Below are 27,663 nucleotides of genomic sequence, written 5' to 3'. Positions count from 1 at the left end.
GGGTTGCTAGCGGAGGAGGAAGGCCAGTCTTCCTATCCTTGGAACCAGGATATCTGCTGCTCTATCCGTAGGTCTAGGATGAGGTGTCCCTGCATCCTCTTTAAACTAACATCACCAGTAATCCAAACACTAACACATTCTGTGTGCACTGAAGGTCAATCTGGTTGATGTACTTTATTAAAGCGAGCAAAGAGCAGGAAGTGAAGAATGATATGACAAAAGAAATGATGGGAGGATGCTGCTAGGCATTAACATCAGCAGGGAATGAAGAGTGGGTAGATTCTAGGGATTAAATAAATCTCCCTCCATTGAAATGTTTCTCCAAGGGCCTCCCCGAGTGGCGCAGCAGTCTAAGGCACTGCATCGCAGTGTTGCGGCGTCACTACAGCCTGGGGTTCGATCCCAGGCTGTGTCATTACCAGCCGTGACCGGGAGTCCCATAGGGCGCACAATTGGCCCAGCGTCTTCCGGGTTAGAGGAGGGTTTGGGCAGGGGGGGCTTTACTTGGCTCATCGCGCTCTGGTGACTCCTTGTGGCGGGCCGGGTGCCTGCTGGCTGACATCAGTCGTCAGTTGAACGGTGTTTCCTCCGACACATTGGTGTGGCTGGCTTCTGGTTTAAACAAGCGGGTGTTAAGAAGTGCGGTTTGGCGGGTCATGTTTCGGAGGACGCATGACTCGACCTTCGCTTCTCCTGAGCCCTTTGGGGAGTTGCAGCGATGAGACAATCACGAAATTGGGAGAAAAAAAGGGGGTAAAAAAATTCAATGACAATAAGAATTTCTCAAAACATTTTATTGTATCAATAATACTCACAATAATGTCACAGAAAAATCACAGAGTGTTTAAGACAGGTCTGGCTCATGTTCTCTTCTATGTGAGATATATTTTATTTTGTTTTAAAACAGCACAGCTTAAATAAAAAGAGTCAGTGGATGAGGAGCAGACAACAACCTTGAAATGATCCTCATGAGGACAGAACACTGAAGGAACCCAAACCTCACTACACGTCAGTCTCTTTTAAATGTGGCTAAAACTACAACTACTGCTAATCACAAATGCTTCACAATTTTATGAATTTCGTACAATGCAAAAAAGTTGAAAAAGGTATTGTGTTTATCAGTTAGATACAGTACAAAGACATCATTCTATTTGTTTACCGGTAATTGTAATGAAGCGGTTCTAAGCACCAACCTGTCGGTTTAAGTTATATTCATTGACTTATATTCATAGATCATTTATACACAGTTAATGAGGAGGTGGCGAGGTAAGAGGGGGTTGAGCACCATGAAAATCCAACCTCCCCCTGTTTGCTCTTCCCCGTCCACACACAATAGGAAACCTTAAAAATATCTGGTGTCCCCAGAGAAGCACCATCAATATGCAATAAATACATTTAAGAAAACAAACATATACAAGTATAAATAAAGTCACAATTTACAATTCTTAATTTTCTCTGTAATCCAGAAAATAAGGAGATATCAACCAAAAAAGAGGTATAAAACAGGGAGAAGGATCCCATTATCAAAAGAAAAAGGTAAAGGAAGAGGATCTTCTTTAGGGCGTATTGTAGCAATCACATCTCTCTCTACCAAACATTATTTAGGATTTTTATGCAAAAATTAAAATCACAATAAAACACACTAGATTTCCAACAAAGAGTGAAAGCAGATTAGTCCTCTAGTTCTAGTTAACCCGTATTTCAGAGAAATTTAAACAATTTCTTAAATTAATATTCCTAATGCTTTAGAAAGTTGTGTCTGCATGTTTGATTTTCTAATTTCCTTTCATCTAAATACAGTTCACAAGGCCAATGTGGTGTACTTCTAGGCTGGTAAAACTTTTGAAATATCTAGGTCAGAATAATGGAAATACAATGGAAATAGCCCCCAAAGAGTATACAGACAGGAATGACAAATGTCAGAGTTCACCTGAATAGAAAACCAAACCAAAACAATGGGATTTCATTGAGACTATCAGCTACTTTGCTTGTGAAGCAATTCCCCTGCTGCTACCGTAGCAACACGGTAAATTCATGGACATAGAATAACTAGATTGGTGTAAAAAAGTTCCATTGGATTTGCATAAAAGTACCTGAATTAATGCACCATATACCGGCTACTTGACGCTTTTGAATCACAGCAGTGTCCGTTTTAAATAAGACATGATTTCCAGTGCTAACAATGTTCACATTTTCTGTAGTTGTCTGACATGTTTTTAACAAGTAGTAGTACCAGTCTAGTCATTCTATCTCAAGACTCAAGTCCAATCAGCAGCTGGTAGGAGGGGAAGACAACAGTGAGTTGGAATTCAATTGACTGATGGCCGATATCTTATTGTGATGTAAACAATACTGAGTAAACATGGTTGGCTGTTCACCAAGTGTTAGCAGTAGTAATATTCCTTGAAGACAACGTCTGTGCTGCCACTGAGTAGGAGCTTTGGTTATGGCTGCTAGACAACAGGGAGGATGCCTCACTTGGAGCAGGGTGATGGAGTCTGGAGAGAGAAAGAGGAAGAGAAAGATAGACAGAAAGAAAGAAAGGGGGGTAAATATGATGGACATAACTTCACAGCACACAGAAAAATGGTGTGTGTGTGTATGTCTCACCACACAGATGCTGTCATAGGTTCTCATCAGCTCCTCCATGCAGTACTGCTCCAGCACCACTACTCCTGCCAGCGAGGGGCTCTTGGACACAGTCCGGGCACAGTCCTCACAGTGCACCATGTAGGTCTTCCTGCTGCCAGACTCACTAGTTACAAACAGCAGGTCAAACACCTCCACCTGCACACAGACACAACACAATCACTCACTGCAGAAATAACCAAAGCCATACACCAACACTCTGTTGGATAAGATGCTCGGGACATGGTAGTTCATAGCAGGTCTGATTCAGGCATACATCCACAGGCTGTTGGGAGGGACTTACGTCACACTCGTTGCAGTAGTAGGCTGGTTCGTCCTTCACACGACTCTGATAAGAGATTTTCTTCCCTGCAGCAACCAGCTGGTCTCTCAGAATCTGAATGTGCTTAATGGACTGCAGGAGACAATGTCTGAGAGAAGGAGGGGGTTTGAGGGAGGGAGAGAAAAGAGAGAGAGAGAGAGGTAAGGTGTAGCAAGAAACAAACATTCATACTAGATAGATGACGAGGGACACTTACACACACACCACACACACACACACACACACACACACCACACACACACACACACACACACTTGACCATCTTGTAGGTTTCTTGGTCGGTGATCTTGATAGTGCGGGCTACGTTCCAGGAGACATGGATCATGGGAACGATGGACTTGACCTTCTTGATCTCATTCCACTCAAAGCGCTCCAGAGCCAGCTGATACTGGTATGCTGCAAGGGCAAAGACGACACAGACATACTTTACAGTAGAAAAGCACACAAAGGGATTTTGATTTAATTTGACTGAGGTAAAGGATTGTGTAGATACAATAGCTGCACTGTGTATGACCCAGCTCCCATTTCCTATCTATGGCTTGCCCTGCTGGACACTATTAATAACTCACAGTTGAGAGGTCCCACGTTCCAGGCGATGTTGTTGCACCAGCCCACAGCCTGCACCCAGTGGACGGACCCTGCGTTGATCCACACCAGGTCCCCTGGTCTCTGGATGAAGCGGTACACTGGGATGTTGGAGCGATACAGGTCCTCCAGAACAGGCCACCAGGACCCAGTCAGGTAGTCTACTCCATGCCTGAAGGAGGGAGGAGAGATGATAGCAAAGTAGTGGTTTCTGGTTCAAATCCCCTTTGGATCACTGTTGTTATGCATTTCAATGAGCAGAACAGCTCAAATGCTTAACTAAATTGAAGACAGACCCTCACACGAAAGCAGACCCATGACTCACTTCTCACAGAAATTGTTGATGTGCTCCCAGTAGTGTTCATGGACTGCGAACCACTCACAATCCCCCGGCCCAATGTTGATGTTCACAGAGCAGAAGTTATTATTCTCCTGGTGGCCTGAAAACAGACATACAGAGATATTTAAGCCCATGATGGACAGATGCATGTAATATGCATTTAAACACACACCAATATAACTCAGACACTGACCAGGTGTACGGCTGCCGGGGACCTTCATGTAGAGCTGGACGGTGTTCATGCCCAGGATGGTGTGTCCCACATGGCTCAGCATGTTCCCATTGGACTCCACACGCATAAAGGCTGGTAGCTTCAGCAGCTCCTGCAGCTGGGGCTTCCACCTGGTAACACACATCAAACATATGTTAACACTCTACTTCCTCTCTATGGGTGTCCTTAGCCCTGTCTAAAAGAACCAACCACATATAAAGCTAATCTCACCTCTTAGGATCAGAGATGTCGATGTTGGTGCCGAATTTGATAATCTTTCCAGTTGATTTCGCCTCCGGCCTATAGGAAAGAGGAAGTGTCTAAAAAAACGTCAGAATATTGTTTTGATTAAAGGTATTGTATTTGATTTCATAAGGAGTTGACTGCACAGTATGCTGTGGATACTATGAGGTGACCTGAGTGTGTTAGCAATAGGGGTAGGGCCAACTTTGCCAGCAACTGTGGTAGAGTTGGCTTTACTAGCAACTGTTGTAGGAGTTGCTTTGCTAGTAACCACAGATGGGCTGGGTTTGCTGGTGCCAGATGCAGGGTTGGTTGATGGGTCAGAGGGCAGAGTCTGTTTCTCTTCTTGTTCTTCCTCATCCTCATCCTCACTGTCCTTCTCTTCCTGTAGACACATATAGGCACATGAACGTAGCTGGGCAAAGAGAGAAAGTGGGGGGAGGAATAGTATGGAAGCATTATGTGTTTGTGTGTGTGATATTTGTGTGTGTGTGTTCATCTCCAACCTGGAGGCTCTCCTGGAAGCTGGAGGCCTGGTATGCGGCGTACTTGGCGATGGTGGTGTGTGAGCGGCTGCTCTCGCAGGGCCAGGTCTGAGCTGAACCAGTGGCGTCCCAGTTCTCATCAGCAGGCTGCTGCACCTGGGTCCTCACCTCCACAGCGTGCTCTGCATTGGCCTCCACCAGAGACTTAGTGGAGAACAGACCCAGGTCTGACAGAGAGGGAGGGAGAGGGGGAGGGAGAGAGGGAGGGAGAGGAAAGAGGAATGAGATAAAAGTATAGTAAGTAAATCAGAAATTATGTTGCTGTTTTAACCTTTAGCCCAGAGACAAATCGAAATGTGCAAACTCACTGAGTCGTAGGGATCCAGCCAGGCCTCTGATGACAGTGACAGGGTTCTTGGGGTCGGTACAGAATTGGAGGAGGACTGGGGAGAAGGCATCTCTCTTACTCTCCAACTGGACACAGACACACAGGACAACACAGGAATACATCAACTAGGCACACATCCAGAACTGATATGTGAGTGATGGGTATGAGAATGAAGAAGAAAAGAGGGGGGAAAAAGAAGAAGAAGATTACTTTATGGTCTATTGTCATTGGACACAGAGCTGCATGTTTTCTTTTGCTTTATCCCCCCCAAGACACCCACACGCACAGACTGGTTGGTGCATAGGGTCAGCCGCCGTGCAGCGCCCCTAGAGTGTGGACTCACATAGATGCTTGGTGTGGGGGGGTTGAGCTTCTCTCGTGGGATTGGTGTGTCGGTGCTAAGGACAGGCTTGACAGAGAAAGCAGGGAGCAGATAGGACTCCCGAAACTTCCCCTTCACCTTCGCCCCCCTAAAACAGACAGAGAAAGAGACAGATGAAGAGGGAGAATTCAATAAGATTGAATTTAACCCACTTTCATTGTTTTGTGCCCCAACCTCTCTTCCTCCATTGAAATGTCTTGGTAGTAAATGTACAGTGGGGAAAAAATGTGTTTAGTCAGCCACCAATTGTGCAAGTTCTCCCACTTAAAAAGATGAGAAAGGCCTGTAATTTTCATCATAGGTACACGTCAACTATGACAGACAAAATGAGAAAATAAAATCCAGAAAATCACATTGTAGGATTTTTAATGAATTTATTTGCAAATTATGGTGGAAAATAAGTATTTGGTCAACAACAAAAGTTTTTCAATACTTTGTTACATACCCTTTGTTGGCAATGACACAGGTCAAACGTTTTCTGTAAGTCTTCACAAGGTTTTCACACACTGTTGCTGGTATTTTGGCCCATTCCTCCATGCAGATCTCCTCTAGAGCAGTGATGTTTTGGGGCTGTCGCTGGGCAACACGGACTTTCAACTCCCTTCAAAGATTTTCTATGGTGTTGAGATCTGGAGACTGGCTAGGCCACTCCAGGATCTTGAAATGCTTCTTACGAAGCCACTCCTTCGTTGCCCGGGCGGTGTGTTTGGGATCATTGTCATGCTGAAAGACCCAGCCACGTTTCATCTTCAATGCCCTTGCTGATGGAAGGAGGTTTTCACTCAAAATCTCACGATACATGGCCCCATTCATTCTTTCCTTTACACGGATCAGTCGTCCTGGTCCCTTTGCAGAAAAACAGCCCCAAAGCATGATGTTTCCACCCCCATGCTTCACAGTAGGTATGGTGTTCTTTGGATGCAACTCAGCATTCTTTGTCCTCCAAACACGACGAGTTTTTACCAAAAAGTTATATTTTGGTTTCATCTGACCACATGACATTCTCCCAATCCTCTTCTGGATCATCCAAATGCACTCTAGCAAACTTCAGACGGGCCTGGACATGTACTGGCTTAAGCAGGGGGACACGTCTGGCACTGCAGGATTTGAGTCCCTGGCGGCGTAGTGTGTTACTGATGGTAGGCTTTGTTACTTTGGTCCCAGCTCTCTGCAGGTCATTCACTAGGTCCCCCCGTGTGGTTCTGGGATTTTTGCTCACCGTTCTTGTGATCATTTTGACCCCACGGGGTGAGAACTTGTGTGGAGCCCCAGATCGAGGGAGATTATCAGTGGTCTTGTATGTCTTCCATTTCCTAATAATTGCTCCCACAATTGATTTCTTCAAACCAAGCTGCTTACCTATTGCAGATTCAGTCTTCCCAGCCTGGTGCAGGTCTACAATTTTGTTTCTGGTGTCCTTTGACAGCTCTTTGGTCTTGGCCATAGTGGAGTTTGGAGTGTGACTGTTTGAGGTTGTGGACAGGTGTCTTTTATACTGATAACAAGTTCAAACAGGTGCCATTAATACAGGTAACGAGTGGAGGACAGAGGAGCCTCTTAAAGAATAAGTTACAGGTCTGTGAGAGCCAGAAATCTTGCTTGTTTGTAGGTGACCAAATACTTATTTTCCACCATAATTTGCAAATAAATTCATTAAAAATCCTACAATGTGATTTTCTGGATTCTTTTTTCTCAATTTGTCTGTCATAGTTGACGTGTACCTATGATGAAAATTACAGGCCTCTCTCATCTTTTTAAGTGGGAGAACTTGCACAATTGGTGGCTGACTAAATACTTTTTTTCCCCACTGTACATCAAATGTACCATGTACTCACTTGCAGGACCTGACGACCTCGCTGGCTGTGTGTCTGATGCTGACCTCTCCTAGAGGGATCCTGCGCTCCTCCACCTCGGAGGCGATGAACGTCTCTCGGACTCCACTCTCCACCTTGATCAGACGGATCTTCAGCTCCTTGGGAGGGCCAATGGACAGAGCCTTCAGCTTGAGGAAGTCAGCAGCAGCCAGGGGACAGAGGGTCCTCATCACTGCGGCAGCAGAGGGGGCCGGGGTGGGAGAAGGGGAGGTGGTAGCAGTGGAGGAGGTGTTGATAATGCTGGTGGTGGGTGCTGTTGCCACTGTGTCTGTGTTGCTGCCTGGTGTGGACGTCTTGGTTTCAGGCTCACTGCCTCTCTCCTCCTTCGTCTCTTTTGATTGTGCCCCCTGCTCAGTGTTTCCTGTGTGCGTCTTGTCTTTCTGTCCCTGGATGTCTTTGCTCTGGAGACCAAGGTTCCCCTGAATGGGACGGCTCTTCTTAGTGTCTTTGAGCTGCTTGGCTGGGTGACTGGGGTGAGGTGTAGATGAGAACAGCGTAATGGAGGAGGCTGATTTTCTGTCACTCTTTTCTTCCACCTTCTTCTTTTCATTGCCTCCACTCCTCTGATGACTGCTGATGCTGTTATCTTGTTTTCTTCTCTTGCTCTTCCCTTCCCCGTCCCTGTTTCCATCCGCACCGCTTTGTTCCCTCTTTCTGTCTGTCTGCCTGCGTACCTCCCTCTGTCCCCGCTCCTCCTTGGTGGTGGCAGGCAGCCGATGTGTGGTGGTCAGTCTAAGCTCAGCGCTCAGAGACCCGGCCGTCTCCCCACTGTCTACACGCTTAGTCTTCCCTTTCTTTTTCTCATTCAGAATCTCCTCCAATCTCGCGTGCTTCTGTTTCGTGCGCTCCCCCACGGAGAGCTGTGGTTGGTCGAGGTTTAAGGGAGGGCGGGGTTTGGAAGGCGGATCTGAGGTAGTGTGAGTGGGTGATTGGCTAGTGCGTCTTGGAGGCGTGGTGGAGTTGGATGTGGGGGAGGGGTTTTGCTGGTCCTGACAATTGGTTTCCGGGTCCATGGCGAGGGATGAAGAGTACTTCACTCCTCCCATGGAGCTAGGAGGAGGACGCCCAAACGGACCGCCCCGATATGTGTACCTCTGGCCCCCCAGGAATGAGGCCAACGATTTGAAGACATCAGCCACTCCTGTCTGGTGGAGGTGTGGCCGACGGGGAGGCAGAGAGCTGGACGATGTGTCTCCACCACTATCCTCCTCTTCTTCCTCCTCCTCTTCCTCCACTCCATTGGGAGTATCAGGCAAGCCATAGAGCTTGGCCAGGTCACTATGGCGAAGGTCATCAGCACCCCTCCCCTCACTGACCCCCTCGGCCTTCTCATTGAGCCCCTCTGAGTTCCCATGAGGGGGTGAGAGGGGCGGGCCGTGGGTGGGGCTGGGCTGCAGGACAGGTCTCCTCATCACTCCTCCCTCCTCTTCCTCTTCCTCACTCAGGGCTGATGCTGGGGAGCCTTGCCAGCTGAGAACAGGGGGACTGGCGGGGGGGTTGTCTCCCAGCTCCTCCACACTGCCCACCCCTGCCGCAGGTTGGAGATCTGGGGCCCGCAGGACCCCGCCTTCTGGACTAACACCCAATGTCTCTGTATGGCTCTGGATGGACCCCGCTGACCCAGCCACAGTGGGAGCTGTTGGGGTTTTGGATGAGAGTGTGGAGGGGGTCAAATCAGCCTTCCTCCCTGGGCTGCATTTAGAAGGTGTTGGAGGACTGGTGGGCTGGGGACTGGTATTACTGGCCTTATTGGTCATGTTGGTGCTGACGTTGTTGTTGGTGGTGGTATTGTGGGTGGTGGTGGGTGGAAGACAGGCTGGCAGTGGTGAGTCCTTGACAGGGAATTTGGGTTGAGTTGGGTTTGACTTGTTCAGGGTCCCTCCCCTCTCTGACTTTTTGTGTTTGGATGGATGTGGTGAGGGTGTGGGTCGGCTGGGACGGGCTGCAGGCGGGCCAGCAAGTGGGATTGTCTCTGAGGTATTTGGAGAGCTGTGGTCATGGGGCTTTCCACCTCTTTCTTGGGCATTCTCCCTGTGTATGTGTTTACCAGGGGTGGATGGTGTCTGGGAGGGTTGGCCTGGCTTTCCTGGCTTCCCTGGAACCTTAGATCCAGACTTAGGGGAGGAAGGCCATACTGACGGAGCGAGGGATGATCTATGTGGGGACTTTGAGGATCCCCTCTCTGCTTTTTCCAGCTTTTTATCCCTTTTCTCTGTCTTCCTCTCTTCTTCTTGCTTTTTTCTTTCCACTTTGTCCCTCACCTCTTCTCCTTTATGGGTTTTATTCTTCACCCCATCCCCACTTTTCTCTTCTTTCTCCTTTCTCCTTTTCCTCTCCGTCTTCCTCTTCTGTTCCCTCTTTCCCTCCTTGCCTCTTTCTGCTCTCCTTTCCTTATGTTTCCTCTCTGTCTGTTTGTGTCCGTGAGGCTGCAGCTCTGGCTTGTTGCCAGTAGGTCTGTTGTTGTTGACAGTAGGAGAGCTGGGTTGGGTCTGAGGCTCTGAGGCCCTGCTGGGCTTCATCTCTGACCTCTGAATGCCTGAGCCTAGCCCTGTGGAGGAGGCAGAGAGAGGGGGAGTTGTGGGACTGGGCGAGGGGGTCCTTGGTCCCCGTTTATGGGGTGTGCCTGTGCCAATGTCAGGGCTCCTCTGATTGGGAGGTGGATCTTTCTTCCCACTGGCCTTACTAGGAGTGGTGGAGCTGGAGAGGCCAGAGAGGCTGGAGGAGCTCAGGGTGGTGCAGCCTCCATCTCTGTGGTTGCTGTTGCGGTGGGGTGGCTCTGTAGCATAGGGCTGGGAGGGGGTCTGATCCCTCTGCTGTCTGTGGGAGCGTGGGGCTGGGGGCTGTGCTGAGGTACTGAGGGGGGTGATGGGGGACGCTGGTGGTGGAGGTGCTGGCTGTAAGGCACGCCGGTGGGATCTGCTGGTGAGGAGGGGTGCTGGGACTGGCCATCCACCTCCACTCTGGATCCATGGTGGGGGGGTCTGCTGCTGCCACAGGGCTGGGCTGGAGAGGGGTGGCGGGGGTAGGAGGAAGGAGGGGGGCCTTGACCATTGAAGGGGACCTGGGGAACTGGAGAATGGGTAGAATGATGTGTTCTGTATTTGATACTCCCTAATCCTGACTTGGTGGATTCCTGAAATAACAAGAGAGAGAGAGGATGGTTCATCAATGAGTAGTCTTTAATAGCGCATTGCTCTCTTGAAGTTCATTGGCTATTAACTGACTTACTTGTAACTCTGTAGATGAGCTCCTCCTGTCAGCATGGGTGCGAGGACCAGGTCTGTCATATGATTGTTTCCAGAAGCCTTGTTTGGAAGGAGGGTAGTAGGGTGGTGATTGGTGCTTGTCTGGGCCGGATAAATGCATTGATCCACGGTGAGAGGGCTGGTGAGAGAGAACAGTAATAAACAGTCGGTCTCCTGGTGAGGTCCTGCCAGAAGGTGGTGCTATTGTATAAATATCATGGCTACACACAGAGTTGCTTCAAACCACTGTTCCAGGATCAGATAGATATTACCCTAATGGTTAAGGTTAGTAGTAGAGCCATCTGATCCTAGATCAGGTTAGGGAAAACATATTTCTCAAGCACTAATAGCAGAACTAGCTGGTGGTGGTGGGGGACCTTCCACTCCTGGCAAACACAGACACATGGAGAATGGCCAAGGAAGAGGTGGAAGGTCACGATCACTAGCTCAGGTGGTGACTAATCACTGAAGAATCTGTCGGGACTGAATGGGATGGGTGAGATAACGAGCTGCAGTAGTTTCGGTCTTTGGGTTTTCGTTACTGGTTATATGGACATATCAGGTTTGGGCCAAGGCGGTGCTTATTAAACTGCTTCAATTCTTATTAAACTGCTTCAATACGTATAGACCAAGAAGTTAATCACACAGCTGACCAAATTAACGTTACCCAAGATTTTACTTCTGGGTTAACAGAGATTAGGTGGTGACTGACCTGCTCAGGACCAGAGCTCCTGCTCTTCTTGGCAAGGCAGTCTTCCCTGGGAGGCGGGGGGTGCTGTGAGGGTGGGGAGCAGTGTGTAAGTTGGTCACGGTGGTGGTTGTGATGGTGGGAGGCTGGGCGTTTCCATGGTCCTAGTCCTTGGTCCATCATCCTGCCTTGGAAGGCTCTGGAGCGGTCTGAGGGGGCCCACCTCTCTGCTGGGGAGCCCAGGTCTCTGGGGGGGTCTCTGGGCAGATGGTGCTGGTGGGGACCCCCATACTGGGAGAGACAATTATCATAATTAAAGTCATGCAATCAATCATAAAAACGATGTAATATATAAATAATTATGTACAGTATTTATAGAGCACTACCCTCTTCCCATCTCACCCTGGGAGGCTGGTTTTTGTAGGAGTCCCAGCGGGTGAAGGGTTCCCCAGGTCCTGCTTGGTAGCCCCCCTGGTTGCGGCCATGGTTGTGAAATGACCGTGGGGAGTCCTGGTGCCAGCCATGGGTCTCATAAGCCTGGTCCTTCTGGTCCCAGGGTCGTGGTGCTAGCCTCTGGTCCCGCTGAGGACCCCTTCCCAGGGCATGGGAGGGTGGCCTGTCCCCCCTATGTTCCAGAGAGAAAGTGGAGATCACTAAGGGATCACTACATTAAGGTGACTGTGGACTTTCTACACACAATGTAAGATCTGAACGATTGAGATGTTTCATTCACCTGTCGGTATATATCTTGTTTGGGTGCTGGGATTGGTTGATTCCTCCATTGAACCTACAGTAGAGAAAGGAGGGTTACCATTGGCTCAGCACAGACTACAGAACAGGAAGAAGGGTTGTGATTGGGTCAGTAGGCAGTGGTATAAGAAGAGGGGTCACCTATTTGGAGGGCCCCAGGGGCGACTGTTGACGGGGGCCCATGTTCCTCTGGAAGGTCCTCCAGCATGGTAGGAGTCCCTGGTGTTACGGCCAGAACACTGCTCTGCTGGGTGATACATCCAGCCTGGGAACGGACAAGCACACACTTAACACACACCATGCACACATAATATACACTCACACAACTGCTTTAGGAACTTCAGGGTACAGATTTGCAGAAGTTAATAATTGGAAATAATGTATCTACAAATACAGAAATGCATCTACATTATAATGAATTAGGATAGAACTTGAGCAAACATACATGAACACACACTTTAGTTTACAAGCAAGGTGAATGGTTGCCATGGACACAAAGTAAAAAAAACTACTGTAAAATAAACAAAAACTTACACTTGTCTTTTCCTACTGGCACTGACTTTGCTGATAAATACTTTATTGAGAAAAAATGTACTTACCATCTGTGATATGTGGTTGTCTCACCTAGTTGTCTTAAGATGAATGCACTAACTGGAAGTTGCTCTGGATAAGAGCATCTGCTAAATGACTAAAATGTAAAATGTACTGTTCACAGAGGTAGAAATACTCACCACACTTGGTCTGTGTCTGTAAAGCCCTCCACTATAAACCTGAGGGCTACACAACAACACGTGTCTGTCTTTCTTTCACTAACTCTAATCCACAACAGAGAGAGAGAGAGAGAGAGAGAGAGAGACTGTTCAGTGTTCAGTTGCTAAACTACAAAATAATGTTCAGTTCCTAAACCACAAAAACAACATGTAGAAATCAACCACTAGCCACATCATGCTTGATGTTCACAGTCTCTGTCCAGAGTCTCTATAGTCTACACGGTCAGTGGTGGGAAAAGTAACCAATTGTCATACTTGAGTAAAAGCAAAGATACCTTAATAGAAAGACTAAAGTAAAAGTAACCCTATAAAAAAAGTAACCCTATAAAATACTACTTGAATAAAAGTCTAAAAGTATTTGGTTTGAAACATACTTAAGTATCAAAAGTAAAAGTATAAATCATTTCAAATTCCTTATACTAAGCAAACCAGACGGTACGATTTTCTTGTTTTTTAAATTTACGGATAGCCAGCGGCAAACTCCAACACGCATCATTTACAAACAAATAATTTGTGTTTATTGAGAGATTCAGAGGCAGTAGGGATGTCCAAGGATGTTCTGGTGATAAGTGTGTGAATTGGACCATTTTCCTGTCCTGCTAAGCATTCAAAATGTAACGCGTACTTTTGCGTGTCAGGGAAAATATATGGAGTAAAAAGTCTATAATTGTCTTTAGGAATTAAAAGTAAAAGTTGTCAAAAATATAAATAGTAAAGTACAGATACCCAAAGAAAACGACTTAAGTAGTGCTTTAAAGTATTTTTACTGAAGTACTTTACGCCACTGTACATGTTAATGCACCTCCAACACTGCACTACAACTCCCTACAATGGCACACAATTATAACTGCTACCGCCCACACACTAGATTACCATTAGGCACTGGTCCAAGATCAGCTTTACTTTAATAACAACAAATAAATGCGCTGCAGCTACACACACAACACTATCCTCTCCTCTCTCCTTTTCTGTTTCACTTTCTCTCTCTCAATGTCTGCCTCCTAATTTGCTGGAACAGTAGTTTGTTTGTGGTGAGCAGGCAGGCAGTTTATCACCAGTCAGCCAGAGCTGCACCCTGCATCCAGCCCCTCTCTGATCACCAGCTCCCAGCAGCAACTGCAGCCTGTGGCCAGCCACTGATAAAGGCCTGCCTGCCTGGCTCTCTGAAGAGGACGTATCATAGCAACCGCTCTAGTCTCCAACCATTCTAGTCTGGGCATGAAGAGGGCCACAGAGATAGCAGGGAGGGAGAGTGAAAAGGAGGGCAGAGCTGATTTGCAATTAGATATATGGAATATGGATGTGTGTGAAATCAACAGAGATGGAGAATGTGTGTGTGAATGAATGTACTTTATGTGACAGTGAAAGAGGACTTTCCCATTATGCTGTTTATAATACTGATATAATACTATTTTGTACTAAAGCACAATGCAAACACATATATACATAAGGAATGTGTCTCTTACACAGCACCAATCAAAAGTTTGGACACACCTACTCATTCAAGGGTTTTTCTTTATTTTTTTACAATTTTCTACATTGTAGAATAATAGTGAAGACATCACAACTATGAAATAACACATATGGAATAATGTAATAACCCAAAAAGTGTTAAACAAATCAAAATATATTTTATATTTGAGATTATTCAAATAGCCACCCTTTGCCTTGACGAAAGCTTTGCACACTCTTGGCATTCTCTCAACCAGCTGCACCTGGAATGCTTTTCCAACAGTCTTTAAGGAGTTCCCACATATGCTGAGCACTTGTTGGCTGCTTTTCCTTCACTCTGCCATCTGACTCATCCCAAACCATCTCAATTGGATTGAATTCGGGGGATTGTGGAGGCCATGCAGAATGCTGGAGGTAGCCATGCTGGTTAAGTGTGCCTTGAATTCTAAATAAATCACTGATAGTGTCACCAGCACAGCACCCCCACTGTCATGGATCCCCCCGGTACTGCTGCTCATTCCGTTCACCAGCTCCAGAGGTCTACGTCACTGGTCTTCCAGGCGTCACTGACCTGGATCATTACCACCAACCCCAGACTGTCTTGTCTCATTACGCACACCTGGTTCCCATTCCCCCTGAATAGTATGTGTGTATATATGTGCCCTCTGTTCCCCATTGTCCTTGTCGATTATTGTCCCATGTCCGTTGGTCTCGTGAGTACCGTGTACTGTGCTCCTGTTATTACGGTTCTCGTCCCGTGTATTGTTTAGAGGTCTACACCTCGCTCTTTTGTTTGTGTTACATCCCTGTGATATATATATATATACATGTTTGTTTTGGGCTTCGTCCCCGTCGTTTTTCATGACGTACGTTGTGTTGGGTGGAATACCCCTGTCCCTCCCGGAGCGCTTCGATGGCGCGCCAGCGAGATGCAAGGGATTCCTTCTGCAATGCGACCTGTAACTCGCTCGCTACACCGAGGCTGTCTCCGGGAAAGACAGGGTTGCCACAGTTATCTCGGCACTGACCGGAAGGGCCCTGGACTGGGGTGCCGCGGTCTGGGAAACGGGCGGCCCCGAGGCCGAGTCCTACGAGCGCTTCACCCTCCTCTTCCGCTCGGTGTTTGATCATCCTGTGGAGGGCCGAGAGGGGGGTGAGCGTCTACTCCGACTATGCCAGGGATCTAGGACCGCCTCAGAGTTTGCCCTGGAGTTCCGGACCATCGCGGCCTCCACCGGATGGAACGAGTCGGCTCTGGTCACCGTTTTCCGCAGCGGACTGCAGGAGGAGGTACAGAAGGAGTTAGCCTGCCGTGATGACAACCTGTCACTCAACCAGCTCATCAGCATGGCGATCCGGTTGGACAACCTCCTGCGGTCCCGACGAAGACATGCACGGAATCCGGAGCCCATGGCTACACCTGCTCCGTGGCCAGACCCGATGGAGGTGGGCTCTGCACATTTGCCCGAGGCAGAGCGTAGGAGAGGAAGGAATCTGGGACTCTGCTCCTATTGTGGAGAAAGGGGTAATTTCTCCCCGACCTGCCCTTTATCCACTAATAGGTGAGGAGGTGACAAGCCAGGGAATTCCCCTGCTTTAACCCAGGTAGGATGCAAGATCTCCTCTCCTTTTCTGTCAACTCAACCAGTGTGTTTTTCCATTAAATTCCCTGAATACCCTAGCCCCTCACTCCCGTTAGCGCTGATTGATTTCGGAGCTGCCGGGAATCTTTTAGATAGCGCACTGGCCACTGCATTACGCATTCCTTTGGTTCCCCTACAGTCACCCATTCCCCTACCTGGATAATCGTCCAATAGGGACAGGGCTCGTACATCACCGCTGTTCCCGTTTCTCTGCTGACCCATGACAATCATTTAGAACAGATCACCTTTTTGATTATAGACACCTCCATGCACCCAATTGTTTTAGCAAGCAAGAAAGTTTATTTATATAGCACAATTCATACATCGAAGCAATTCAATGTGCTTTACAAAGATGTTTATCAAAAATAATGAAAACATCATAATAATAAAAAACAAAATATATATATATATATATATATATATATATAAAAAATGGGATGAAAACATAGGAAGCTATAAGGCTAAACAGTGTGGTAAAGTTTAAGTGCTCAGTCGTAGGCACATGAAAAGAGAAGTGTTTTTAACCTGGATTTAAAAATGTATACGTTTGGGGCACATCTAAGATCTTCTGGTAGTTTATTCCAGTTGTGTACAGCATAAGTGCTAAACACAGCTTCTCCATGTTTAGTTTGGGCTCTAGGCTCTACTAGCTGACCTGTGTTCATGGATCTAAGAGCCCTGCTCGGTTTATATTCTTCAAACATATCAGACATGTACTCGGGTCCTAAACCATTCAAAGATTTATAAACTAAAAGCACCACTTTGAAATCAATTATGTAACTGACTGGAAGCCAATGTAAAAGATTTAAGAACCGGAGTGATGTGCTCCGTTCTCTTGGTCCTGGTTAACATTCTAGCAGCTGCATTCTGAATGAACTTTAGGTCTCCCCTGGTTGAGTTGGCATAACCCTATTATTTCCTGGTCTGAGAGGAGACTGCTGGGCTGGTCGCAGGAGTGTCAGGGGAGGTGTCTCGAGGTGTCTGTCAACACAACTACAGTGGAAAGTCCGGACCACGCCACTCAAGTGGATTTACTGGAGGAATACCAGGATCTGCACTGGGTTTTCTCTAAGAGCGAGTTTACACGCCTGCCTCCTTATCGCCCCTGGGACTGTGCCATTGACTTGCTGTCTGACGCAGCCCTCCCGAGAGGACACGTCTATCCAATCTCCTACGCGGAGACCGAGGCCATGGAGACCTACGTACAGGAGAGCCTCCAGCAGGGGTTTATCCACCCCGCTACATCACCAGCCTCCTCAAGCTTTTTTTTTGTTAAGAAGAAAGATTCAACCATGAAGGCCTGATTCACACAGTCCCCTCTGAACAGTTGATGTTGAGATGTGTCTGTGAACTCTGTGAAGCATTAATTTGGGCTGCAATTTCGGAGGCTGGTAACTCTAATGAATTTATCCTCTCTAGCAGAGGCAACTCTGGGTCTTCCATTCCTGTGGCGGTCCTCATGAGAGCCAGTTTCATCATAACGCTTGATGGTTTTTGTGACTGCACTTGAAGAAACTTTCAAAGTTCTTGAAATGTTCCGTATTGACCGACCTTCATGTCTTAAAGGAATGATGGACTGTTGTTTCTCTTTGCTTATTTCAGATGTTCTTGCCATAATATGGACTTGGTATTTTACCAAATAGGGCTATCTTCTGTATACCCCCCCTACTTGGTCACAACACAACAGATTGGCTCAAACACATTAAGAAGGAAATTAATTCCACAAATTAACTTTTAACAAGGCACACCTGTTAATTGAAATGCATTCCAGGTGACTACCTCATGAAGCTGGTTGAGAGAATGCCAAGAGTGTGCAAAGCTGTCATCAAGGCAAAGGGTGGCTATTTGAAGAATCCCAAATATGAAATATATTTTGATTTGTTTAACACTTTTTTGGTTACTACATGATTCCATATGTGTTATTTCATAGTTTTGATGTCTTCACTATTACTCTACAATGTAGAAAATAGTAAAAAAAATAAAAACCCTTGAATGAGTAGGTGTGTCCAAACTTCTGACTGGTACTGTATGTGTGTGTGTGTGTGTGTGTGTGTGTGTGTGTGTGTGTGTGTGTGTGCGCACGAGACTGCAGAGGGATTATAATTAGTATGTTAGCACACAGGAAATCTCTCTAATTCAGGGGGTAAAAAAAGCTATTTTTACATCCTCCTTGTGTCCACAGGCAGAGACTAGACTTTTGCTTACTCATCTACTGTAGCTGTCAATATACAGCAAACACTGTATACACACATACACTAACCCTCTCTCACACAGATACCGGTATACAGCACTGTGCATAGTCTCGCACAAAAACATTATGCACGCACGCATAAACATAAATGCACACACACACACACACATTTACGATAATGGAGAATGTATTGTTCATACAAAATACATGACAGATAGACCGCTCATACACTAAATATACACTATATATATACACTATATAGACACTATAAATACAAACGTATGTGGACACCCCTTCAAATTAGTGGATTTGGTTATTTCAGCCACACCTGTTGCTGACAGGTGTGTAGAATTGAGCACACAGCCATGCAATCTCCATAGACAAACAGTGGCAGTAGAATGGCCTTCCTGAAATGCTCAATGACTTTCAACGTGGCACCGTCATAGGATGTCGCCTTTCCAACAAGTCAGTTCGTCAAATTTCTGCCCTGCTAAAGCTGCCCCGGTCAACTGTAAGTGCTGTTATTGTGAAGTGGAAACGTCTAGAAGCAACAATGGCTTAGCCGCGAAGTGGTAGGCCAAACAAGCTCACAGAACAGGACCGCTGAAGAGTGTAGTGAGTAAAAATCATCTGTCCTCGGTTGCAACACTCACTACCGATTTCCAAACTACCTCTGGAAGCAACATCAGCACATAAACTGTTCGTCGGGAGCTTCATAAAATGGGTTTCCATGGCTGACCAGCCGCACACAAGCCTAAGATCACCATGCACAATGCCAAACGTCGGCTGGAGTGGTGTTAAGCTCTCCGCCATTGGACTCTGGAGCAGTGGAAACACGTTCTCTGGAGTGATGAATCACGCTTCACCATCTGACAGTCTGACGGACGAATCTGGGTTTGGCGGATGCCAGGAGAACTCTACCTGCCCCAATGCATAGTGCCAACTGTAAAGTTTGGTGGAGGAAGAATAATGGTCTGGGGCTGTTTTTCATGGTTCGGGCTAGGCCCCTTAGCTCCAGTGAAGGGAAATCTTAATGCTACAGCATACAATGACATTCTAGACGATTCTGTGCTTCCAACTTTGTGGCAACAGTTTGGGGAAGGCCCTTTCCTGTTTCAGCATGACAATGACCCCATGCACAAAGCGAGGTCCATACAGAAATAGTTTGTCGAGATCGGTGTGGAGGAACTTGACTGGCCAGCACAGAGACCTGACCTCAACCACATGGAACATTGAATTGAAATGCCGACTGCAAGCCAGGCCTAATCGCCCAACATCGGTGACCAACCTCACTAATGCTCTTGTGGCTGAATGGAAGCAAGTCCCCGCAGCAATGTTCCAACATCTAGTGGAAAGTCTTCCCAGAAGAGTGGAGGCTGTTATAGCAGCAAAGGGGGGACCAACTCCATATTAATGCCCATGATTTTGGAATTAGATGTTCGACGAGCAGGTGTTCACATACTTTTGGTAATGTAGAGATCTCATCTCTGTCTAGTCCACATCACACACAATACAGTATAGAGAGTTGTAATGGTCAGCGTGTCTCTAGTGCTGCCTGAGATCACCATAGCAATCGATAATGATTCAATTTCCTGCACAAAAGCCTCTCTGTACCCCTCCCCCATCCCCACTACCATTCTACCCCAAGCTGTGTCTCACACATGACCTCTAACACACACATGCAGACATTTTGTATGTAAGATGACTGACACTCAACAATGAGATGACATCATGATTTTCTCAAAGCGATGCTAAACAGAAGCAATTGCACAGAGAGAGAGCAGAAGGAGAGACAGAGAGAGAGAGAGCAGAAGGAGAGACAGAGAGAGAGAGAAAGAGAGAGAGAGAGAGAGAGAGAGAGAGAGAGAGAGAGAGAGAGAGAGAGAGAGAGAGAGGAGAGAAAGAAAGTATGGGCATTTCATAAGACAAATGGAGAAGTGTACTGTATAGCTGTTTAGCTGAGTGAGTGGAGGGTGGAGGAAGGGGGTGGCTCCACATTTCATCTTTACTATCTCCAGCAGCACAAAGAGAGGGGCAGTCAGTCAGTCGCTTCAGTCTGCAGCACTGCAGCCCTCCATCTGTCTCTGTCAGCAGATGGAGGGCCAAGAAGACCGGTGTCTCCATCCATAACACTCTTTATCACCAGAGAAATCACTGTTCTCAACCCTTACTATCGCTCCACGGTAACCGGTGTCTCTGTCATCAGAGAAATGCATACCCTCACTTACGCATATCCCTCTCCAGGGCAACCTCTGTCTCTTACTGTGACCCCCTGCCTGTGTGTGTGTGTGTGTGTGTGTGTGTGTGAGAGAGAGAGGAGAGAGAGAGGTGAAGGAGCATTCTAGTCTTACCTTGCTGCTGAGTGCTGTATGAGAGAGAGAGGGGGAGACAGTCTCTGTGGTCCCAGCTGTGTGAAGATGCCACTCACTCAGGGAGAGCGAGACAGCAGCCCACTTCAGCTTCAGCCTGACGTCCCGTTAAACAGAACGGGCATCCACTAGCTCTGCTAGCCGGCACACGCATACACATACACGCACAGGAGAGAGGGAGGAGAAACCACTGTCAGGTAGGACACAGATGTGAGGACATGAAAGGGGTTATTGTCTGAAAATAAGGTATGTATCTCCATTCCATTCCTCCTCATTCCTCTCTTGTCCTCCCCTCTCCCCCCTCCCTTTCCCTCTTCTCTCTCGCTCCCTCTCTGTCACACACACTGTTTTCTCTGGTGTTTCTCCCCTCAGTAGACAGACAAAGAAAGGGAAGGAATGGCAGAGAGGAAGAGAGAGTGAGGATGGCCCTGCCCCCTTTGACCAGCCAGTCGGATTTCATTTCTTTTTGCCTTCCTCTCTCTGGCCCCACCCCTAACGCCTCATCTCCTCTCCTATTCCAGCCCCATCCAACATGACTGATTCCTCTCTACCTCACTCCTTCTCTCACTCTCTCTCCCACTTACTCTCTCTCTCTCTCTCTCTCCACATGTCTGCTACTCACTCTTTGTCTCTCTCTCTCCCTCACTCAATGTGTCCTGTATCCTTGGCAACAAATGATATGATGTTGAAGTAGGAAGTTTACATACACCTTAGCCAAATACATTTAAACTCAGTTTTTCACAATTCCTGACATTTAATCCTAGTAAATATTCCCTGTCTTACATTTTTTACATTTTAGTCATTTTAGCAGACGCTCTTATCCAGAGTGACTTACAGTTAGTGAGTGCATACATTTTCATACCGGCCCCCCGTGGGAAGCAAACCCACAACCCTGGCATTGCAAGCGCCATGCTCTACCAACTGAGCTACAGGGGACTTAGGTCAGTTAGGATCACCACTTTATTTTAAGAATGTGAAATGTCAGAATAATAGTTGAGAGAATGATTTATTTCAGCTTTTATTTATTTCATCACAGTCCTAGTGGGTCAGAAGTTTACATACACGCAATTAGTATTTGGTAGCATTGCCTTTAAATTGTTTAACTTGGGTAAAACGTTTTGGGTAGCCTTCCACAAGCTTCCCACAATAAGTTGGGTAAATTTTGGCCCATTCCTCCTGACAGAGCTGGTGTAACAGTCAGGTTTGTAGGCCTCCTTGCTCGCACACGCTTTTTCAGTTCTGCCCACAACTTTTCTATAGGATTGAAGTCAGGGCTTTGTGATGGCCACTCCAATACCTTGACTTTGTTGTCCTTAAGCCATTTTGCCACAACTTTGGAAGTATGCTTGGGGTCATTGTCCATTTGGAAGACCCATTTGCGACCAAGCTTTAACTTCCTGACTGATGTCTTGAGATGTTGCTTCAATATATCCACACAATTTTCCTTCCTCATGATGCCATCTATTTTGTGAAGTGCACCAGTCCCTCCTGCAGCAAAGCACCCCCACAGCATGATGCTGCCACCCCCGTGCTTCACGGTTGGGATGGTGTTCTTCGGCTTTCAAGCGTCCCCCTTTTTCCTCCAAACATAACGATGGTCATTATGGCCAAACAGTTCTATTTTTGTTTTATCAGACCAGAGGACATTTCTCCATAAAGTACGATCTTTCTCCCCATGTGCAGTTGCAAACCGTAGTCTGGCTTTTTTATGGCAGTTTTGGAGCAGTGGCTTCTTCCTTGCTGAGCGGCCTTTAAGGTTATGTCGATATAGGACTATTTTTACTGTGGATATCGATACCTTTGTACCTGTTTCCTCCAGCATCTTCACAAGGTCCTTTGCTGTTGTTCTGGGATTGATTTACACTTTTCGCACCAAAGTACGTTAATCTCTAGGAGACAGAACGCGTCTCCTTCCTGAGCGGTATGACGGCTGCATGGTCCCATGGTGTTTATACTTGCGTACTATTGTTTGTACAGATGAACGTGGTACCTTCAGGCGTTTGAAAATTGCTCCCAAGGATGAACCAGACCTGTGGAGGTCTACAATTATTTTTCGGAGGTCTTGGCTGATTTCTTTAGATTTTCCCATGATGTCAAGCAAAGAGGCACTGCAATTGAAGGTAGGCCTTAAAATACATCCACAGGGACACCTCCAATTGACTCAAATGATGTCAATTAGCTTATCAGAAGCTTCTAACGCCATTACATATTTTTCTGGAATTTTCCAAGCTGTTTAAAGGCACAGTCAACTTAGTGTATGTAAACTTCTGACCCACTGGAATTGTGATACAGTGAATTATAAGTGAAATAATCTGTCTGTAAACAATTGTTGGAAAAATTACTTGTGTCATGCACAAAGTAGGTGTCCTAACCGACTTGCCAAAACAATAGTTTGTTAACAAGAATTTTGTGGAGTGGTTGAAAAACGTGTTTTAATGACTCCAACCTAAGTGTATGCAAACTTCTGACTTCAACTGTATTACCCCAGAGCCAAGAGCAAGACTCTGCCTTACAGAGACACCTTTCCTTCACTGTGTGTGTGAGGGCTGCACCTGACTATCTGCATCCCCCTGCTATGTGTGTGTGTGTGTGTACATTTGTGTATGTTTGTGTGTTTGTGCATGCATACACCAGCTTGTAAGGAAATTAAAGCATAAGGAAGTTTAGTATCACCTCTGGCGACTGACTTGTTTTTCAATTAGCGTGTGGATTTGAGTGCAGAGGGAGTGTGATTGTGCATCTCTCTCTCTCTCTCTCTCTCTCTCTCTCTCTCTCTCTCTCTCTCTGTCTCTCTCTGACTGTGTGTATGTGTGTATGAATGGCCCTTAAGATATATGAGTGTCAATGTTATTATGACATTCCCATTATTATTACCCATTAATTAGTTCAGATGCTGTTATGTTGTGTTATGTGGGTTGTGTTATGTGGGGTTGTGTTATGTGGGTTGTGTTATGTTGGTTGTGTGAAGGGAAAAACTTCTAAAATCTGTTATTAATTGCATCTCTTTTTAACATCTGCTTTGGAAAGAGGATAAGTCGCCTCTAAACTGTGATGTGGGCCTTTAGATGTTCAAAAAGAATTGAAGATCCCCCGCTGCTGCACATCTTAAAAACAAGAAGCCCTGCTTCTCCACTGACTTATTATTCAATCACTCTCCTAAACCAGTTACATTCCTTTACTCTTAGTCAATTTCTCCTCATCCTCTATCTTTTCCCTCTCCTCCTTTCCTTCCTTCCTATCTCCTCTCTCAAGTCAGGGGGTGAGACTCCCCCTACCACTCCTCCAGAATGAATTTATACTCCACAGGAAGTAACTAACCTCTCCAGACTAGCAGACATGTTGGCCTCAGCCATGGGGCCATGGTGCAGAACAACACCGTGCACAATAGACATCTGCCAATGGAAGTCATATGCTTACAATTCTCCCATTTTAGTTGCCTCAATAGACAATAGTCTCAAAGTTAGCAAAAATTTTGAGGTTAGAGCAAAATGTCTTTGCACTGTCAAACCCTGGCTTTCAACTTTTCTGAAAATGACTCAAGAACAGTAGTGTCCCTCAACCAAAGAGGCCGAGACAACTGATTCCAATACAGCAATACTCCTCACCCTGTTACTCTACACTGACACACTGAACAATGTGTTTGCATCAGCCAGCTGGTGGCATAGTAACCCAATGCAGATGTGCATCCCTCTGTGTGGGTGAACATGGTGGAGCCTCTACAATCAGTGCAGGAATCACAATGATACTATCTTATTGGGGATGGGCTGCACCACCACACCAGACCTGGCTCTGATAACATCTAGACAAATATAAACAAATAAAAACAGAAAGAGAGAGCTGGGAGAGCTTTCACTTCTCAGTACTTAGGGTTGCAAAATTCTGGTAACTTTCTCAAATTGCCCAGGTTTTCCAGAAATCCTGGTTGTAGGATTTCATGCTGATCGGGAATCTTCCAACTGGGATTTCTGGAAAACCTGGGCAATTTGAGAAAGTTACCAGAATTTTGCATATTTTTATATTTGTCTAGATGTTATCAGAGCCAGGTCTGGTGTGGTGGTGCAGCCCATCCCCCATATAAGATAGTATCATTGTGATTCCTGCACTGATTGTAGAGGCTCCGCCATGTTCACCCACACAGAGGGATGCACATCTGCATTGGGTTACTATGCCACCAGCTGGCTGATGCAAACACATTGTTCAGTGTGTCAGTGTAGAGTAACAGGAATGCTGTTTTGGAATCAGTTGTCTCGGCCTCTTTGGGGGACACTACTGTTCTTGAGTCATTTTCAGAAAATTTACTGAAATCTTGCACGCCTACTTCTCAGTCAGACCTGTAATACACAACTAGACCTGTAATACACAACTAGACCTGTAATACACAACTACACAAATCAGCCTGGAATACAGACTGACGGGGTAGCAAACAGACAAACGGACACATACACCCTCAACACCACACACACAGGCTAACAGGCACAAACACTGATGTGTATGTAGCCTACTGTAGGTAATCCATGTGTGTCAGAAAATGTAAAGTGACCTGAGTTGACACAAAGCAGAAAGCATGAGATTAACACAAATTGTTTTTCTAAAAATAACTTTATACACCCCCACAGCTCTGCTCTCCGTCCCCTTCTCTCCCACATCTACCTTCTCCTTCTCTCCAAAATGGAGGCTTCTCTCTCTGTATGCTCCAGAAAGCACAGACCTCAGAGGGGTACTGGAATGTACCACTGCAGGCTTGGAACAGGGGGGATGGAGGGGGGCGTCTTTTTTACCAACAGACCAGGTGGCAACAACACCAACAGACCAGGTGGCATTTTCAAAGACGACAACAGTGAAGGAGTGTGTGTGTGGTTGTGTGTTAGTGAGTGTGTCAGTGTGTGTGTGTGCGTTAACGTGTGTCAGAGAAAGTGTGTCTGGGCGAGTATATACAGAGGGCTGGTTGTCATGGTGATCATCACTAGGAACATGCATTGGCAGGGCAAGCACTGTATGATCTGTGACACTGCAGGGGGGTGGAGGGGCTGGGACCTCAGACAGCCGTCACACTGACCCCTCACCCCTGACCTCTAACCCCAGCCTACTGCTGAGCCTCTTATAACAAAGACAAACATTTACCACTAAATTCCTCCAATGAAACTCACACACACACACACACACACACACACACACACACACAAATCTGACCACGTGGAACCTATTTGGGAGGAAATGAAAACAGACAGCTGGTGTGTGTGCTGAACATTAACCTCATAATAGAATCAGCATGGTCAAGTGGTTGGGTGCACTGGTTGGTGACCAGTGGTGGACCACAGAAGAAACACATCCTGATGCCCAGAGTGTGTGTGTTAGTGTGTTAGTATCCACATGGGTGTGTTGTTGTGATTTAGCGAGGGGAAACAAGGCTGTTCTTTACTCATTCTATTTGCAGCCACCAGAGGAGAGTGAGTCACTGTACTGTATAAATACTGCACTAAATGTGGGTCAACAATACCCGGCCATTTTTAGCACAAGGAAGACCCCAGTGTCTTTAGCCCACTACCAGGCTCCCTGTTTGGGCTCTGCACACTAGGAAAACCCCTGGCAAGCTTGAATCTAAAAGGCCTGCATTGTCATTAAACTTCTGAACAATACACTGGGTCTATCCAATTCATTTTAACTCCATAACATATTTTAGCAATAAACTGGCAAGCAGCACTCCCTATCAGAAAGCTTTCTATTGACACAATGTTCATCACTACCTACACAAGGTCACTCGGTGCAATCATTGGACTGCCTCCAGCACGGGAATATAAGGTTACTATCTCTGTTTTACTACCGTGTCACAGAAACCAAACAGACCAAAAACGGTGTTGCTGTAAAGTACAAGTCAAAGCATGAGTCTAAACAGAGGCTTAGAGACCAACACTACTAAAAAACAGGATCACAAATCAGCTGACTGTGTTTATGTACAGTGTGTGTGTGAGTGTGTGAGCATATGCATGTTTGTGTGTGTGCATGTGTGTGTGTGTGTGTGTGCATGCTTGTGTGTGTGCATGCTTGTGCACTGCATAACTGTGCTGCACAATCTGCAGACAGACAGAATACAGTATGTACACATTAAGCTACAGTTTGTGCATTGTGCCGTAGTCAGATACCAACACAGACTTACAGACGTGTCCTAACACACACGCACGATATATGTACCATAACAATATTTGCAAAAATGCGTACACAATTGCACACCTACTGTACAGACACATAAAGGGACAGACACACACACACACACACACACAAGCAAGCAAGCACGCAAATACACTTTTCTTGTTTTACCTGTATTTCCTTTGTTTTCACCCCTTGGCTCCTCTCCTCCACTCCTCTCCTCCTCTCCCCTTTTCTCTTTCCTCCTCCGTGTCTCCCCCAATCCTCTCCTCTTTCTCTCTTCTCTTTCCTCTTCTCCTGGTTTCCTCTCCTCTCTGATGCTCAGGCTCTAACACTAGACTGATCCACGTGCAGAGACCGGAGGGGCGGGGCCCCACACCGCCATTTAATTCACACCAGCAAATGAGGAAGGAGGGTCTCCTGTCAATCATCATACACTAAAAAGAGGAGGGGACAAAGAGAGTGTGGGCGAGTTCGTTTTGCATTGCCGGGTGCCCCGGGTGGGCGAAGTTTGTTCATTTTAGACCATTCCATTGGTTCTTAACTGAAATCTCCACCCACCCGGGGCACCGGGGCATGCAAAACGAACTTCACAAATGAAAGATAGAGGGGGTGTCTCTCTCTCTCTGTGTGTGTGTGTGTGTTTGGAATAAAGCCAACAGAACTAGAAGCTATTTTTAAACCACCACACTGAGGTAGCAAAGACTCTATTTTCTCTCTGGCAGATATTCCCCAAATCATACAGCATCCTCCATACTCAGTAATGGCAACTGTAAAGCTTTCCATCAATTGATTTATTTAAATCAATAGTTATGAACTTGCCCTCTAAGCAATGCTCCTACTATCCCCTTACTGTATTCAAATGTTAGAATCAGTTGTATTGTGCTCCAATCAGGGGGACTAACTCTCTCCTTCATTACTGTATGAGACAA

At 46.4% G+C, this 27,663-nt stretch overlaps 2 protein-coding genes across 2 annotated transcripts; both read right to left on the bottom strand.

Annotated features, from left to right (window-relative positions):
* Positions 1-777: 777 nt before the first annotated feature.
* LOC121541799 (lysine-specific demethylase 6B-like) lies at positions 778-10,198 on the bottom strand. Its single transcript, XM_045208140.1, has 13 exons — positions 7,441-10,198; positions 5,567-5,693; positions 5,204-5,309; positions 4,857-5,062; positions 4,524-4,735; positions 4,339-4,407; positions 4,090-4,238; positions 3,882-3,996; positions 3,541-3,728; positions 3,226-3,367; positions 2,933-3,059; positions 2,611-2,787; positions 778-2,498 (listed from the first exon to the last, which is right to left on the bottom strand). Exons 1-13 carry the CDS (start codon positions 9,996-9,998, stop codon positions 2,475-2,477), a joined length of 4,200 nt encoding a protein of 1,399 aa, XP_045064075.1. The 5' UTR covers positions 9,999-10,198; the 3' UTR covers positions 778-2,474.
* LOC123481171 (extensin-like) lies at positions 10,198-27,030 on the bottom strand. Its single transcript, XM_045208142.1, has 7 exons — positions 26,903-27,030; positions 12,304-12,427; positions 12,146-12,199; positions 11,815-12,037; positions 11,437-11,703; positions 10,708-10,863; positions 10,198-10,612 (listed from the first exon to the last, which is right to left on the bottom strand). Exons 2-7 carry the CDS (start codon positions 12,420-12,422, stop codon positions 10,205-10,207), a joined length of 1,227 nt encoding a protein of 408 aa, XP_045064077.1. The 5' UTR covers positions 12,423-12,427; positions 26,903-27,030; the 3' UTR covers positions 10,198-10,204.
* Positions 27,031-27,663: the final 633 nt, after the last annotated feature.

The sequence above is a fragment of the Coregonus clupeaformis genome, chromosome 27 (genome assembly GCF_020615455.1).
Source record: "Coregonus clupeaformis isolate EN_2021a chromosome 27, ASM2061545v1, whole genome shotgun sequence".
NCBI classification, from domain to species: domain Eukaryota; kingdom Metazoa; phylum Chordata; class Actinopteri; order Salmoniformes; family Salmonidae; genus Coregonus; species Coregonus clupeaformis.
The sequence above is the reverse complement of the archived record's forward strand: the minus strand, read 5'-3'. Positions and strand labels throughout refer to the sequence as shown.